The sequence below is a fragment of the Rhinoderma darwinii genome, chromosome 9 (genome assembly GCF_050947455.1).
Source record: "Rhinoderma darwinii isolate aRhiDar2 chromosome 9, aRhiDar2.hap1, whole genome shotgun sequence".
NCBI classification, from domain to species: Eukaryota; Metazoa; Chordata; class Amphibia; order Anura; family Rhinodermatidae; genus Rhinoderma; species Rhinoderma darwinii.
In genome coordinates, this window is record NC_134695.1 from 91,030,794 (window position 1) to 91,044,982 (window position 14,189).

Genomic DNA, 14,189 nt, shown 5'->3' on the forward strand with positions numbered 1-14,189 from the left:
AACTACTATAATACTGCCCCCTATGTACAAGAATATAACTACTATAATACTGCCCCTATATACAAGAATATAACTACTATAATACTGCTCCCTATATACAAGAATATAACTACTATAATACTGCCCCCTATGTACAAGAATATAACTACTATAATACTGCTCCTATATACAAGAATATAACTACTATAATACTGCCTCCTATATACAAGAATATAACTACTATAATACTGCTCCTATATACAAGAATATAACTACTATAATACTGCTCCTATATACAAGAATATAACTACTATAATACTGCTCCCTATATACAAGAATATAACTACTATAATACTACCTCCTATATACAAGAATATAACTACTATAATACTGCTCCTATATACAAGAATATAACTACTATAATACTGCCCCCTATATACAAGAATATAACTACTATAATACTGCCCCCTATATACAAGAATATAACTACTATAATACTGCCCCCTATATACAAGAATATAACTACTATAATACTGCCCCCTATATACAAGAATATAACTACTATAATACTGCCCCTATATACAAGAATATAAGTACTATAATACTGCCCGTATGTACAAGAATATAACTACTATAATACTGCCCCCTATATACAAGAATATAACTACTATAATACTGCCTCCTATATACAAGAATATAACTACTATAATACTGCCCCCTATATACAAGAATATAACGACTATAATACTGCTCCTATATACAAGAATATAACTACTATAATACTGCTCCCTATATACAAGAATATAACTACTATAATACTGCCCCCTATGTACAAGAATATAACTACTATAATACTGCCCCCTATGTACAAGAATATAACTACTATAATACTGCCCCTATATACAAGAATATAACTACTATAATACTGCTCCTATATACAAGAATATAACTACTATAATACTGCCCCCTATATACAAGAATATAACTACTATAATACTGCCCCTATATACAAGAATATAACTACTATAATACTGCCCTCTATGTACAAGAATATAACTACTATAATACTGCCCATATACAAGAATATAACTACTATAATACTGCCCCCTATATACAAGAATATAACTACTATAACACTGCCCCTATATACAAAAATATAACTACCATAATACTGCCCCCTATATACAAGAATATTGCTACTATAATACTGCCCCCTATACAAAAGAATATAACTACTATAATACTGTCTCCTATATACAAGAATATAACTACTATAATACTGTCTCCTATATACAAGAATATAACTACTATAATACTGCCTCCTATATACAAGAATATAACTACTATAATACTGCCCCCTATATACAACAATATAACTACTATAATACTGCTCCTATATACAAGAATATAACTACTATAATACTGTCCCTATATACAAGAATATAACTACTAAAATACTGCCCCCTATGTACAAGAATATAACTAATATAATACTGCCTTCTATGAATACATTTTTTACTATAATATTAGTAGTAATAGTCTTTGTCTGGCATTAGGCAAAACTCTGCTCCTACCTCTTCATACTCCTGATCATTATAATTCAATGAGATCAACTTTTTGTGTCTCCACGAGTCCTTCTCCATTGAACTCTTCACCAATCACCACACATGACCATGTCAAAATCATTTCCCTCCATTCCTGTAAATCTCCGTATAGACTCTGACACTATCTATGTCCTACATGTTCAGCAATCCAACTGGAAGTTCTGAAAGACTTCACATAAGATTCCTTATTCCTTATGGTGCAACTTTTTATTACTGAAAACCGTTTGTATCTCTTATCTTTCCTCTCCTGTTCTCTGTCATATTTTAAAGGATACAAAGGAAGAATTAAATTGACAGAAGTGCACAATGAATCTCCAAGACTGATCACAAAACGTCTAGAGCCCGGGCCTCTATTCTGCCAAGTATACTTTCACCTCTTCCGGGAGATGACACCAAGTACAAAAACAAGAGTTCAGCTTAGTCTATCTCTTCTTTTTGTCTTCTTCATGGAGGATTTTTAATTGACGTGAGTTTCTGTGACTTATTTTAAAACCCAAGTAAGAACAAGACTTCTTAAAAAAAAGGCAATCCAAAAATAGACTAAAAACGAACTGCTTTATGTAACGAGGTGGCAATTCCCAAGATATAAAAATTCTCTGACAAAAGTTCTTGCAGATGGATTAGAAATGACTAATATTGTGGAGCTCAGACCATAGCAGATATTGAATTCTATTTAACATTGTAAATCATGCCATGGCTCATTTTACCTGTAATATATTATACTACACTGGCCAAATGAGAATCTCGCCGTGCTTTACTGGAGAAGATGTGAAAAAAGAACTTTCCTTTACCAGCTGCAGTGGACGATGACACCTCCAATAATCCAGAGTATATTCTGAATGCAGATCACATTCATGTATGTCCCCTCTATATTATAAGGTGGTATTCTTATTTTCGGGGGTATTGACGTTGTGATGGAAATGATCTCACTAGAGGGTTGTGTTCCAGCTTTTGTTTGGTTTAGAAAATCCATTTCCATTTGCAAGTATTTTCTTAGTTTTTTTTTTGTTACGCTTACGAACTTTATCTCTTAGCCAGAAAGGAGACTTGCTACAAGGAAAATCTTCTTCTCTGCATTACAGAGACCGGCCATTCATGAAAATTGTGCAATACTTCATTTTCCCTGTGGTGGCGCTGCAGGGAATTGTTGCAGGGTTAGATCATGATTGCAGTAGCAGGACAACTTATCATCAGCTTATTATCAGGGCGTCATTTTGATTAAACAGGATTGTCCAAAGTACACAGCTAGAGATAAGCGAATTTAATGAAATTCCTTTTGGGTTGGAGTCGGTCCGAATATTTCACCACAATTTGAAAGTGCCCTGAAAACTCGGATTTAACTCTCTGGCGTCTTCTGGGACTGTATCTAACCCCTTCCAAACTCTTGTGCCAAGCCAAAATTAGCTTTTTAATATATCTTATCAGGGGAAAGAGGCATTTTCCTTATCTAGCAGCCTGTAGTTTCCCCCTCTGTAAACCACCTGAGTTACCCAAAAAATCCTTCTAGTGTAATACAATGAATAGATAGAAGGGAAGAGGGGGATGCAGCTGCAGCTTCTTACTCAATGCTTCATTAAAGCCGCATAAGAGAGAGAGGGGAGGGGGTAAGATATCTGATTGGCTCAAAGCAGACAGTACAGATATGATATCAAACAATTAAGAGCCCCGCCCCTGAGGAAGCATGGAGCGAGGAAATGATCGTTTACAGAGACAATCAGGTGGAAGGAAAAAGGCTAAAAATTAGACTCAACATTTCAGGCTGCACCACATCTACAGCTGTCTAAGGAGGGGTAGGGATATTTTTTGTAGCAATATTTATGCTTTAAGACATGAGGGTAGGAGATTCAAAAATCTTGTCAGACACTCAATAGGGTATAGTTACATGGTGCGGTCTGTTTTGGTAGCAATTTTCTCAAAATTGCGGCAATGAACAAGATATGACCGCACAGTGTGAATATACCCTTATAGCGCAGTTTCACTCAAAAGAGATTGACACATGGATGCAACTAGCATCTACGTAAAAAAAATAATTAAATCGGTGCCCCCTTTAAGTTCCAAAGTTTGAGAACAGAGAGCAAAACATTGCATTCACAATTTTTCTTGGTCTCTCCGCAGGACAGGAGGTTATTGACATGGTAGGACGTGCAGTCATTATACTCACTATTCAGTTGTATCATTTTCCAGGATTTATCGGACACGGATTGTTTCCCCAATTCGAATCTAAATGGGTCGGAGTTCGGATGAAGATCTCGATCCCATGCTCCGAGAGTGATAACATTGAGGTCTTTTGAGTCTTCGCACATTTTTGCTGAGGTTGGGTAGATGAACGGTGCGTTGTCATTAACATCTTCTAATGTTATTTGTAGTGTTCCTGTGCCCGTTGCTGGAGGGGTGCCTGGAGAAGCAAAAATGGTGGAATTGAATTGATTCCTAAGCAGTCATTGCATTATTTCTCATATGCTATATGCTACATACGCAGTCTGTATGAGTTTAGTAAATAACACTGGGACTACTCCATTGGTATATGTTGTTCTGATTATCTGACTAACTAAAATATCACAAGGGTTGTACGAGATTCCAGAAACAGCGCCACTTTTGTTTATTGGTTGTTTCTGGTATTACAGCTTTATTTTGATGATGCAGAGCTGCAATACCAGAGTTAACCCATGGAGAAGTGTGGCGTGGCGCTGTTTCTGCAAGAATTTTTTTTAACTTCTAATCGCATACAAACCCTTTAGACTGGCAATATACGCAAGATATTTGAACCATAAATAGGACAATTTCTGCCAATAATCTGTGAATCTAGGATATCAAAATGATCATTTTGGACTATTTGTTATAAAAATATTCAGGACACTCTTAATTCCACCATAACTCGTAGACACATGCTAGAACACAACATTATTGGGGTTTTAGAGTTGGGACCTTCACGGTCTCCTAAAAAGAAGGGGTTACACGATATGGTCAAGGCCCTGAAACCCTTGAATGCTGTTATAGGTTCTTTGACACAGAACTTATTTGGAAGTGGCATTTATGTAGATGGTGTCTATTTCATATATCCATTTCTCAGAAAGTCTATATTATGACTGGTGTTTTTTGAGTCCACCAGAGGAAATGACTTTGAAGGTCACCCACCATCCATACAGAACATGTGCACGTCCACTTATAATTGCATCATAGGTCACATCAATAAGGTCAATAGGTTATTTGTGAATCATCCCATAAGAAATAAACCCAGTGGCAAGTGATTGGCTACAAGGTCACCTCCAAATGGAGTTGTTTTCTGCTGGATCTTTCGAGCTCTGTTGTATTAGGACCCCTTTATTGTGAAAGAGCCTGGACCGACCAGAGAATCCTCTGGTACTCTGTTTGGCCAGTCCAACCCTGTAATGATCAAATGTTTATACTTTTTTCTACGACACCATAAACTGTTCATTTTTGGAATGAACGTGGTCTCCGATATGGGCCGTGAAAACTAGTGCTGATCAACAAAGCAGCTCGTTGATCGGCGCTCGTTTGCGCCTTTCAAAAGGAGATATGATCAGTCATGTATGGGGACGAGCAAACGTTACTACGATCGATCGTCCTCTCATTTACACAGGGCGATGTACTGCGGACAACAATAAGCGTTTGCTCGTTCATCGGCTGATCCTTGCCTTGTTTACACAGGGCAATGATCGGGAACGATCGTTCATATGAACGATCGTTTGCCCGATCATTGGCACATGTAAAAGGGCCTTACTGGCCTCCACAGACGTTATCGTAAGACATTTCTCCAGCTAAGATAAAATGGTGGAATTCCAAATTTAATGGTAGTCGGCCCAGAGTTTCCCAAGAGGGCAAAAGAAGCATTGTATTTTTGCTACGACAGGAACAACATTTTTTTTGCAAGCTCTCCTATGCACCACACCATCAGCCAAGCACAGTATAAATAAATAGTGAGGGTCTCAGTCCGTTATCTGTATCTGCCATCCTGTAATTACTCATAGAGGATTAGAACAAGCCTTCTCTCCATAATAATTTTGGCTGGGAAGAGATAGCATCTAGAAGAAATTGCATTCTTAACTACAATATATGAACACCAGATTTCGATGCCATTAAGCGAGCGCACGTAAAAACAACTTGATATGACAAGTGACACGCCATCCATTTTAACCAGCCGAGCAGAGAACACAGACGGCTTCCTATTGTGTCTGAAACTTCCCGACCAACTCCGCTCCCGAGTCTCTTTAATGAAAAATAAATTATTTTTCAATTTTGATTGGACTAATTGAATTTGTAATACATATCCAACACATTCTTGGATCTTGATGTATTATTAAGAAAAGCCATGAGACGGAATGGTTGAAAACACAATGGCGTATTTGAAATATGATCACAAAAGTCGGCCTTTCATGCATTTAATTAAATTGCTGTCTTTAATGCTGAATGCATTATTTCCAGGCCGGACTGATAGTGTCTGAAAGTGTCTTTATCTTCCTGTTCCTTCTAGTCAGTGATATTAAAATGGAAAAAAATATATATATATTCGAATTAAGAATCTGCCAACCGTAGGACCTGATTTTTTTTTCCCCACTGTTGATAATGTATTATTTGCCCTGCCATGTAAATGTATCTCTGTATTATTCAGGGACCAGTAATCTAATAGAAACATAATGAAAAAGTCAATTAATGGCTTCTACTTTTAACCATTATTTTCTCTCTATTGAAGATGTCTGTACGCAGCGGGAGTCTACCACTCTACCTGGGGGTCAACCAACTGGATAAATGCCCTATTTAGCAATACTCATAGCTAGAGGTCTACATGGAGCAAAATGGGGCCCCTGCTGGTGCTGGGCCACACCATCTTCTCCTTTCATCCCAGGACAGTAGGCATCAAAGTTTTGTCCCGAACATAGAATTCACCTACATTGTAGGAGTGGAAGGCAACATGATCTTTTGGCCTTTTACCCCTCAATTGTCTGCTAGTTTTGCAGCGATTTTGGATGGGGAGCTCTTTGCCGGTTAACACAGTCCAATGAAGATAGGACTATTCTAAGCTACATAGGCTGTATAGCATCTGTGTTAGCTACCTCCATGATATGTATGCATGCACATCGTAAGTCATGGGGGATCAGATCTTTCTATTGAACCTTTAGTCCAGTCAGGTCCAATCTGTGACTCTCCAGGTCTACTACTCTACTACTGGTTTTCCACCAATTCGAGAGGCCTAGGTTGGAGACCACAGCTAGAGTCCATCGGGGCTTGATTCAAGCAGTTGTTGATGCCACTCATTGTTGGCCTTTTCCTTTCATGCTAAGTCTGTTAAAGTCAATGAGAGATATTGAAACAGGCTAGAGAGCAGGCTGGACCCTATCTGTATCGTCAATTGACTTTAGAAGGACCATGGCCACACATACGGGACGCTTCTTCATGGAGAACAAGAAGCTAGCACCCACCTACCCCCATTCTCAATGGGGTTCCCAGCAGTCAGTCCCCCTGCTGACCAAATTTCTTAGTAGGGAAATCCCTTTAAATTCAGTATTCATGAGAACATTCCCACAAATATTTTTAAAGAAATAATCCTTTTATGGTAGGATTTATGACCAGAAAGCCCCCTTATAGTTTTGCAAATTGCAATTACTGGATGATCCCTAAAGTGCCGAAATGAATCCCCATATTCTGGTGCAGCTGAATCTTTGTGAATGATCCGTCTTGGTCAATTAGCAACCCTAAAAAGACTCCTGTGCCAGTTCTGGCACCTTATTTAGGGCTCATGCACGTGGGCATATAATGGCTCCTCTAACCTCTGAGCATTGAGGAGGGAACATCTCCGAAACATGGCCGCATACAGATGCACCATACAGTGGCACACAGAGTACCCTTGTCTCTGTAGTATGGAGCTGTAAGGACTCCATATAACGCTGTACAGACTTGGTGCATTTTTCTATGTGTTAAAGGACTTATTTTAATTAGAAACAGGAAGCACTAAGGTAGTCTTTTTGTTTCATTGAAGCCATTAAGGTGAAAACTAAATTAAAGAAGTTGCACGGGATTAGGAAAAAAACATGGCTACTTTTTTTTCCCCAAAAACAGTGTCCGCAGGTTGTGCGTGGTATTGCAGCTCAGCCCTATTTACTTCAATAGAGCTGATTTGCAATACCAGACACAACCCACAAGCAGGTGTGGCGCTGTTTTTGGCAGAAAGTAGCCATGTTTTTCTGATCCTGTTCAACTTGTACAACCTTTGGGGTATTTTTATATTCTGTCCCCAGTTCAGCATCTCTGGGGAAGTGGGTGCAATTTCACCCACTAGTTTATAAGGGCATCTTATTGGTGCCCTAATTTAAAGAGATCCTGAGCTCCCTCCTGGCAGATGAAGGGTTAGCGTAACACCTGCTAATGACATTTCTGGTCCCATACTATTAAAATTCTGCACGTAAGTAAATATAGTATATGTTGCTAGTATTGTAATCATATACTCGTACGTTGGACTTTAGATAGGAAATCTCCTTCAGATCTGGTATTAAGCACCGGAGCACAGCCGCTGTATTAAACACTGATTTCATCACTTTAATTTTTAATCAAGACGGCGCGATGACATATTAAAGCAATATTTTGCCGGCAATTTATGAGATTTAAATAGCAAAATGAGCTGCATCTGGAGCAGGATTGTTAATTATGGCAGTGGCGAGTACAAGATAAGGACATAATTGTGCTGCCATCAAAACTAATTGTCTGTTTTCTACCAAAACAGGTAGAAGCAGAATGTGCCAATTAATCTACATTTCGAGCACTAAAAATGTTGGACTTGCTGGAATAAATCAGCCGCTGTGACGTTGGCGCTGCTTCTAACCCCAGCTAAAAACGGCAATTACATTGTATGTAGTTCTGAAATATTAAAAATACAAAAAGTTATTTTACAATAAAGTTCAAGGAACTGATCAGAAATGTGAGGCGATGCTGTGGTGGTGTATATTAAAAGGCTTGTCCCATCAGGACGACCCCTGTACATACGTTCAATTAGGGCATCTGGATGTTATGGACCCATCTATAAGCCAGGGTGGAGACCCACCGCAAAGAGTAACTCTTGCACTGGAAGACTCCGGCTGACCATGGTCACCCATTCATTTGGCCACTGTAGGTGAAATGTCTCCCATTTGTAACTTCCCCCAGTGATATCAGATGATCGTTAGGGTGTCTGCATTTAGAAATGAGTATGTCCTGATTCCCTTAAAGTGAATGTCAAACACAGTTTTGTTTTTTTCTTACCAAAAATTTGCTGTAGAGTCTATTTATGCAAGGATTACTCCAGAGCAAAACTGATACACTGTGTTATTCCTAGTGCAGGGTCCGCAGGGGTGGATTCTTTGTTGGTTGTTCTTTGAGTTCCTGTGTCATGCTCCGCCCCCTCGGGACCTGCACTAGACCGCAAACAGTGTATCAGCATTACCTGGAGTGTTCTTTTAAATGGAAAACCTTTCTGTTAATGATATCTTCTTTTTTTAATGCTCTATAGATGTTTTTTCACATTGTATATTCGATTGTCAAACGCTCCAATGCATATTGTAGCTTTCTGCTTCCTTTTTTATTGATGTTACATTGTAAAGAGGAAATATCACATTGCCCTTAGAGCATTGCTCCATTTTTAGCCTGAGTTTACAGTTTATATCTACATATAATATTGAGTAACTTGGCACATATTTTGCTTTATCTAACTTGTGCTAAAATTTAGTTACATCCTGTTTTGTACATCAAACACATCCAAAGCTACATGCAAAATTCTGCTGGTTTCCACTTAGAATTTGTCACAACTGTGCTGACAGACACTCCCCTTAAAAGCTTAGCTGCCATCCTATAATGCAGATACATTATATTGTGGAAAGTGTATTATTTTTCTATACCATCTAGTGGAGAATATGGTGTCTCCTAGAGGCTACAAAAAGCAGCCTAAAGAACCTAATAAGGACCCATAAGGACCGACGTACAGGCTTCATGCATACGGCCCTGCCATGTTCATGGGCCCCTAGGGAAGAGCCATGTGCATGGAGTCTGATCTTTAGTGCACAGAAGATGCATGGATCTTTAGCAGCCCGGTCAGATGCTATATGTACAGAGATATTCTTCCCTAAATGCAATGCTTCTTTATACCTTCATACGTGCTAAATCCGATGGGGCATGCTACAATTTTTTTTTCTGTTGGATTCATATGGAATTCAACAGAAAAAGCCTATGTATGAAATCAATAAGGCCATATGCATGAGTCCTTAAAGGGGTTTTCCAGTGAGAAAAAAATTATTGCTTATCCTCTGGATAGGCCATCAATATCTGATCGGCGGGGATCCGACACTTAGCACCCCCCACGATCAACTGTCTTGAAGGGGCGACGGCGCTCATCTGAATGCTGCTTCCCCTTTATTCCTGTCACTGTTCCGCACTATGAATCGCGGACACACCTGTAGCGGCCGTTCACAGTATTACAGCCTACTCCCATTCGCTTTAATTGGAGAAAACTATAATATTGTGAACTGCCCCTACAAGGGTGTCGGCGATTCACAATATGAAGCAGCGACAGGAATTAAGGGGAAGCAGCGCTCGCATGAACGCTATGGCTCTTTCAAGATAGCTGATCGGCAGGGGTGGCGAGAGTCGGACCCCCACCGATAAGAGGATAGGCCATCCATTTCTTCTCACTGGAAAACCCCTTTAAGCTGTAACCTTCGCCTTCCTTTATCTGCACACTCTCCAATCAATTCTAGAAACAGAAGTCTTCAATTCTAAACTAGTTCTAATAATGACCCTGTATGATCCATACCTGCGCCTGCTTGGAATATCCTTACTCATATTCTGTATAAGTGACACAGGTGACCTTTACTGGAGTGCCACTTGTGCATAAAAACAAATTTAATAAAGAATTTTATACATTTTAATGAAGGGTTTCACATTTTAAACCTCTTGCTTCTGAAACAGTTTGGAGTGCCCGTGCACAGCTGTGATTCTCAATCGCATTACATAAAAAGATAGAGGCTCTGGGTTACAGTGCAGAAGGCTGAATATGTTCTATAATCTCACGGTTATAGAGGAACGCTAAAACTAAAATATATCTTCTCTCCATTTTCTGTCCAGTTAGATCCCGTTTATTATTCCCTGTTATCAGCCACTTCAGTCTGGGCAGAGGCTGTCTGGGTGCATCTGTAACCACTGAATGGTAGGAGACCTCAAAAAAATTTGAATTCCAATTGGAAAGCATTTAAGCTCCACCCCCGCTTATCCAAGAAACACCTCTAAAACGTATAAGCACTACCCTGTATTATGAAAATCCACACAAGCCCCTCCTCTTTGTGATTTGGGAATGTTAAAAGATATGGAAGTGCACATGTCACCCAATCAGAAGTGCAGAGAATGCTCATGTATCAGCTTCTTTGGACTTGGAGTGGGGTCAGCCTGGTGACAGGTCCCTTTAACAATTTGTGATTTATTTTTTTGCGTACAAAATGTATATTCTGCACTTGATGTTTTGTTTATTATGCAGTTAATACTTTGCTCATATTGTATTTTGGCTCGCATATCTGCAGCATCATTAATGAAAGTTGAGTCAAGTAATTTCACTAGGGTCACGCTTGGTCTCCGGGGGCTTGTCTGAGTTTTGCAGATGCGCAGCTTTGTATTATTTGCATACAAATGTCTTTGCCGTGTTGGTAAATCTGCATGATGTAGCAAGTTGCTGTAAGCTGCAGTGATATTCATCAATACTTTCTATAATGTGCTGCTACGGCATTCTGACCTCAATCTCACTGCTTGGCTTCTGTTTCGGGAAAGCTGAATCTGCACTAGTTAAATCAAGCTGGGGCAACTGGTGGCAAACCAGTGCAGAGTACAATATGGACATACTGGGACTCATAGTCCTACAAATTCAGGGGCAGGGTCATAATGTGAACAATTGTACAGAATCAAATTGACGAATTATAGAGTAGAAGGAGCAAGAACGTGAACAGCAAGGAGATGTGTGCTGTGGGAAGACTGGTAACACGCACCATCCTAATGCATGCTCCGTCTAAGAGTGGCTACTCTATGGGAGGCCAATGGACTGAAAACTTCCTGGACCTTGAGCACAGGGCTAATGACATCACAGAGCCAGGCACATTGATGTCACTGGTGTAAAATAATACGATGTATGGAGAACTTCAAGAAAAGGTCCATCACTGGGTCTACCATCTGCATTGGTTGGAAGGGGACCTTTAAAGGTTGAAACTTGGCAATGGGTTCGAAGAACCTATACCCAAGTGCTGAATTGGGGCACCAAGACAGAATAAGAACATTAGTTGATATATTTCTTGGTCTCTCAACTAATAATATCTCAAGGCTTCACGTCATACGCTACCAGAGCCCTGACTTACTTTGAACAGATATTCTACCCAGTTCTAACATAAAATTGGAGAAGGAAAAAGTACTCTTTGGGCTCAATTTTGAGATGTTCACTTAACTTCTTCCACACAGAAACCAAAGAGAATGGCCAATTTCAAGCTTGTACCAAATTTCCCAAAGCCCCTTAGACTAGGAGATATCTGAATTTGCTTCTTAATTGGACTGAACAATTGTCCCAGATTAAAACCACAAAATCAAACATGTAAAAGGAAGACTAGATTGACCTCTCGGTCAACGATTAGTAACTGTTTTTAGTAGTTTTTTTTACCCTTTTCTCACAGGCTTTAACCTGAGACAACCTTTAAGGTAGCAAGCTTAGCTAGGCGCATACATGAACAATGTTTCAAACTCTGACCAACTTTTAAAAGAAAACCAGGACACTCAGTACTCACCATTGTCTATTGCTAGGATCAGGGAAGTGTAAGTGTTGTTATGTACAAATGAGGATTCCCGATCGAGTGGGGCCGTTGTGTTGACCGTTCCATTCACTGGGTTAATGGAGAGCCAGCCTGCATCATCCTTTAACATGGAGAACCTGTAACAACAGACCAGACACATTTTTACATCTCTACTCATGCAATAAATTATTTTTGCAGATCAAGTATTTTAGGAAAAAGCAGGAAAATAGTCCATCCATAGAGTAGTAAATTGCAAAGCAGAAGTCAGAAGATGGTACCAGTCGACCAAGCTCACACAGAAGTTATATGGTATCCTGAAAACAACCAGGGCAGCCACCAGGGCAGTTCAGGCAGGACGGTAGTCAGGGGCCCAGGCTAATATATCAATAAAATATTTTTTGGTTGGCTGCCACGTGCTGCCCCATGGACTCCATTGAATAGGCAATAATGTATAACTACCAGGCCCCACTTAGCCTCCTTTCCTAAAGGGAGCCACCCACATGATATGGGCCTGAAAGGGTGCATAAATATTATATTATTCCTTCTTGTCCATGTCCCTCACAGGGATGCTCCGATCACAAAATCTGTGGGCCACGGTGTGTTTAAGTAGAGGTATATCATGACCTTTGTGCTGCTTTATGATAGTGTTGTTTTCCCAAAACACCCTTAATGGAGTACAAGATGAAGGATAACAGATATGGGATTGAGCCCTGGCCATTTGACTGTATGGGGTCTGGAAAATTTGAATAGCGACCTTAGGGTCAATCCTATAAAAAGGGTATGGGACCCAATGTCCTCTTCATTAGAGTACCCTTATAGTTTCAAAAACTCTAATGGATGATGGTTAGATATGGACAATGCTATACACCGAAGAGTATAGTTCAGCAAATATGCAATAAATGAAGTCACCAACCAATCAGGAACATTAGTTAATTCCATAGGTCACCACATACTCTCTTATCCGCGTTTGGCACCCTCGATAGCTCTGTCCTCACCTCACATTTTCACGTGGCACTGAGCCCCGAATGTGGGTTGTAAATGGGAAATGTAATCCTGCAAATGCACTGACTTCCATAAAACCAGACTGGATTATTATGTAGTAAAAACAAGACACTAGAGGTAATGATTGCAATATAAAACCACAAGCCGTTTATCACAGGGCTGCACAATATTACAAAGTAACCTTATGACTGAATATATTATATGCAATGTCGGCAATCAGACTCCATAAATCTTACCCCACTGTAGGAACCACAATTACCTAGAGTAAGAAAAGGTTGCCATAAAGATAAAACAACTTTCATACCACACTTTATAAAGAGTTAGCTGTGCAAGATAAAAACGATTTATCGATGTATCCAACCAACCAACCAACCAACCAACCAACCAACCAACCAACCAACCAACCAACCAACCAAATATTTATCTGCTGAGCTCTCGATGTCTCATGTAGACAAACAACAATGAGAAATTTACATGACTATAGATGAATCCAAGCACTTGCCCAAAGCTGATGGATCTTTGGCCCCTTTGGCAAAAAGTGGACAAAATAAATTCATAGGAAAACTGGGATCCACAACAAACATTTTATGTTGCTAGATGAAGGCAAAGGGAGACAGTGTGTAGCATACACGGCCGCGGACCGTCGGGGTTACTTCACCCTCGACGGCCACAGCCATGGACTTGTGAGCGCTGGCCCGCATTTCTTCCCCAAGAGACGCCAGCACTCACTACCGCTCCGCTCTGCTGTTTCCCATAGGGTGCGTGCATTTCTCTGTGCACAATTCAAATAAATATATATCAT

The 14,189-nt window shown here is 39.8% G+C and overlaps 1 protein-coding gene across 1 annotated transcript in view; it reads right to left on the reverse strand.

The window, feature by feature from the left end:
* The window catches only part of CDH13 (cadherin 13), a 475,876-nt gene that overhangs the window by 24,019 nt on the left and 437,668 nt on the right, over positions 1 to 14,189 (reverse strand). The window contains exons 11-12 of the mRNA XM_075838471.1: positions 12,380 to 12,522; positions 3,745 to 3,978 (exon numbers count right to left, since the gene is read on the reverse strand). Coding sequence (XP_075694586.1) covers positions 3,745 to 3,978; positions 12,380 to 12,522 — 377 coding nt within the window. The remainder of the gene's footprint in view (positions 1 to 3,744; positions 3,979 to 12,379; positions 12,523 to 14,189) is intronic.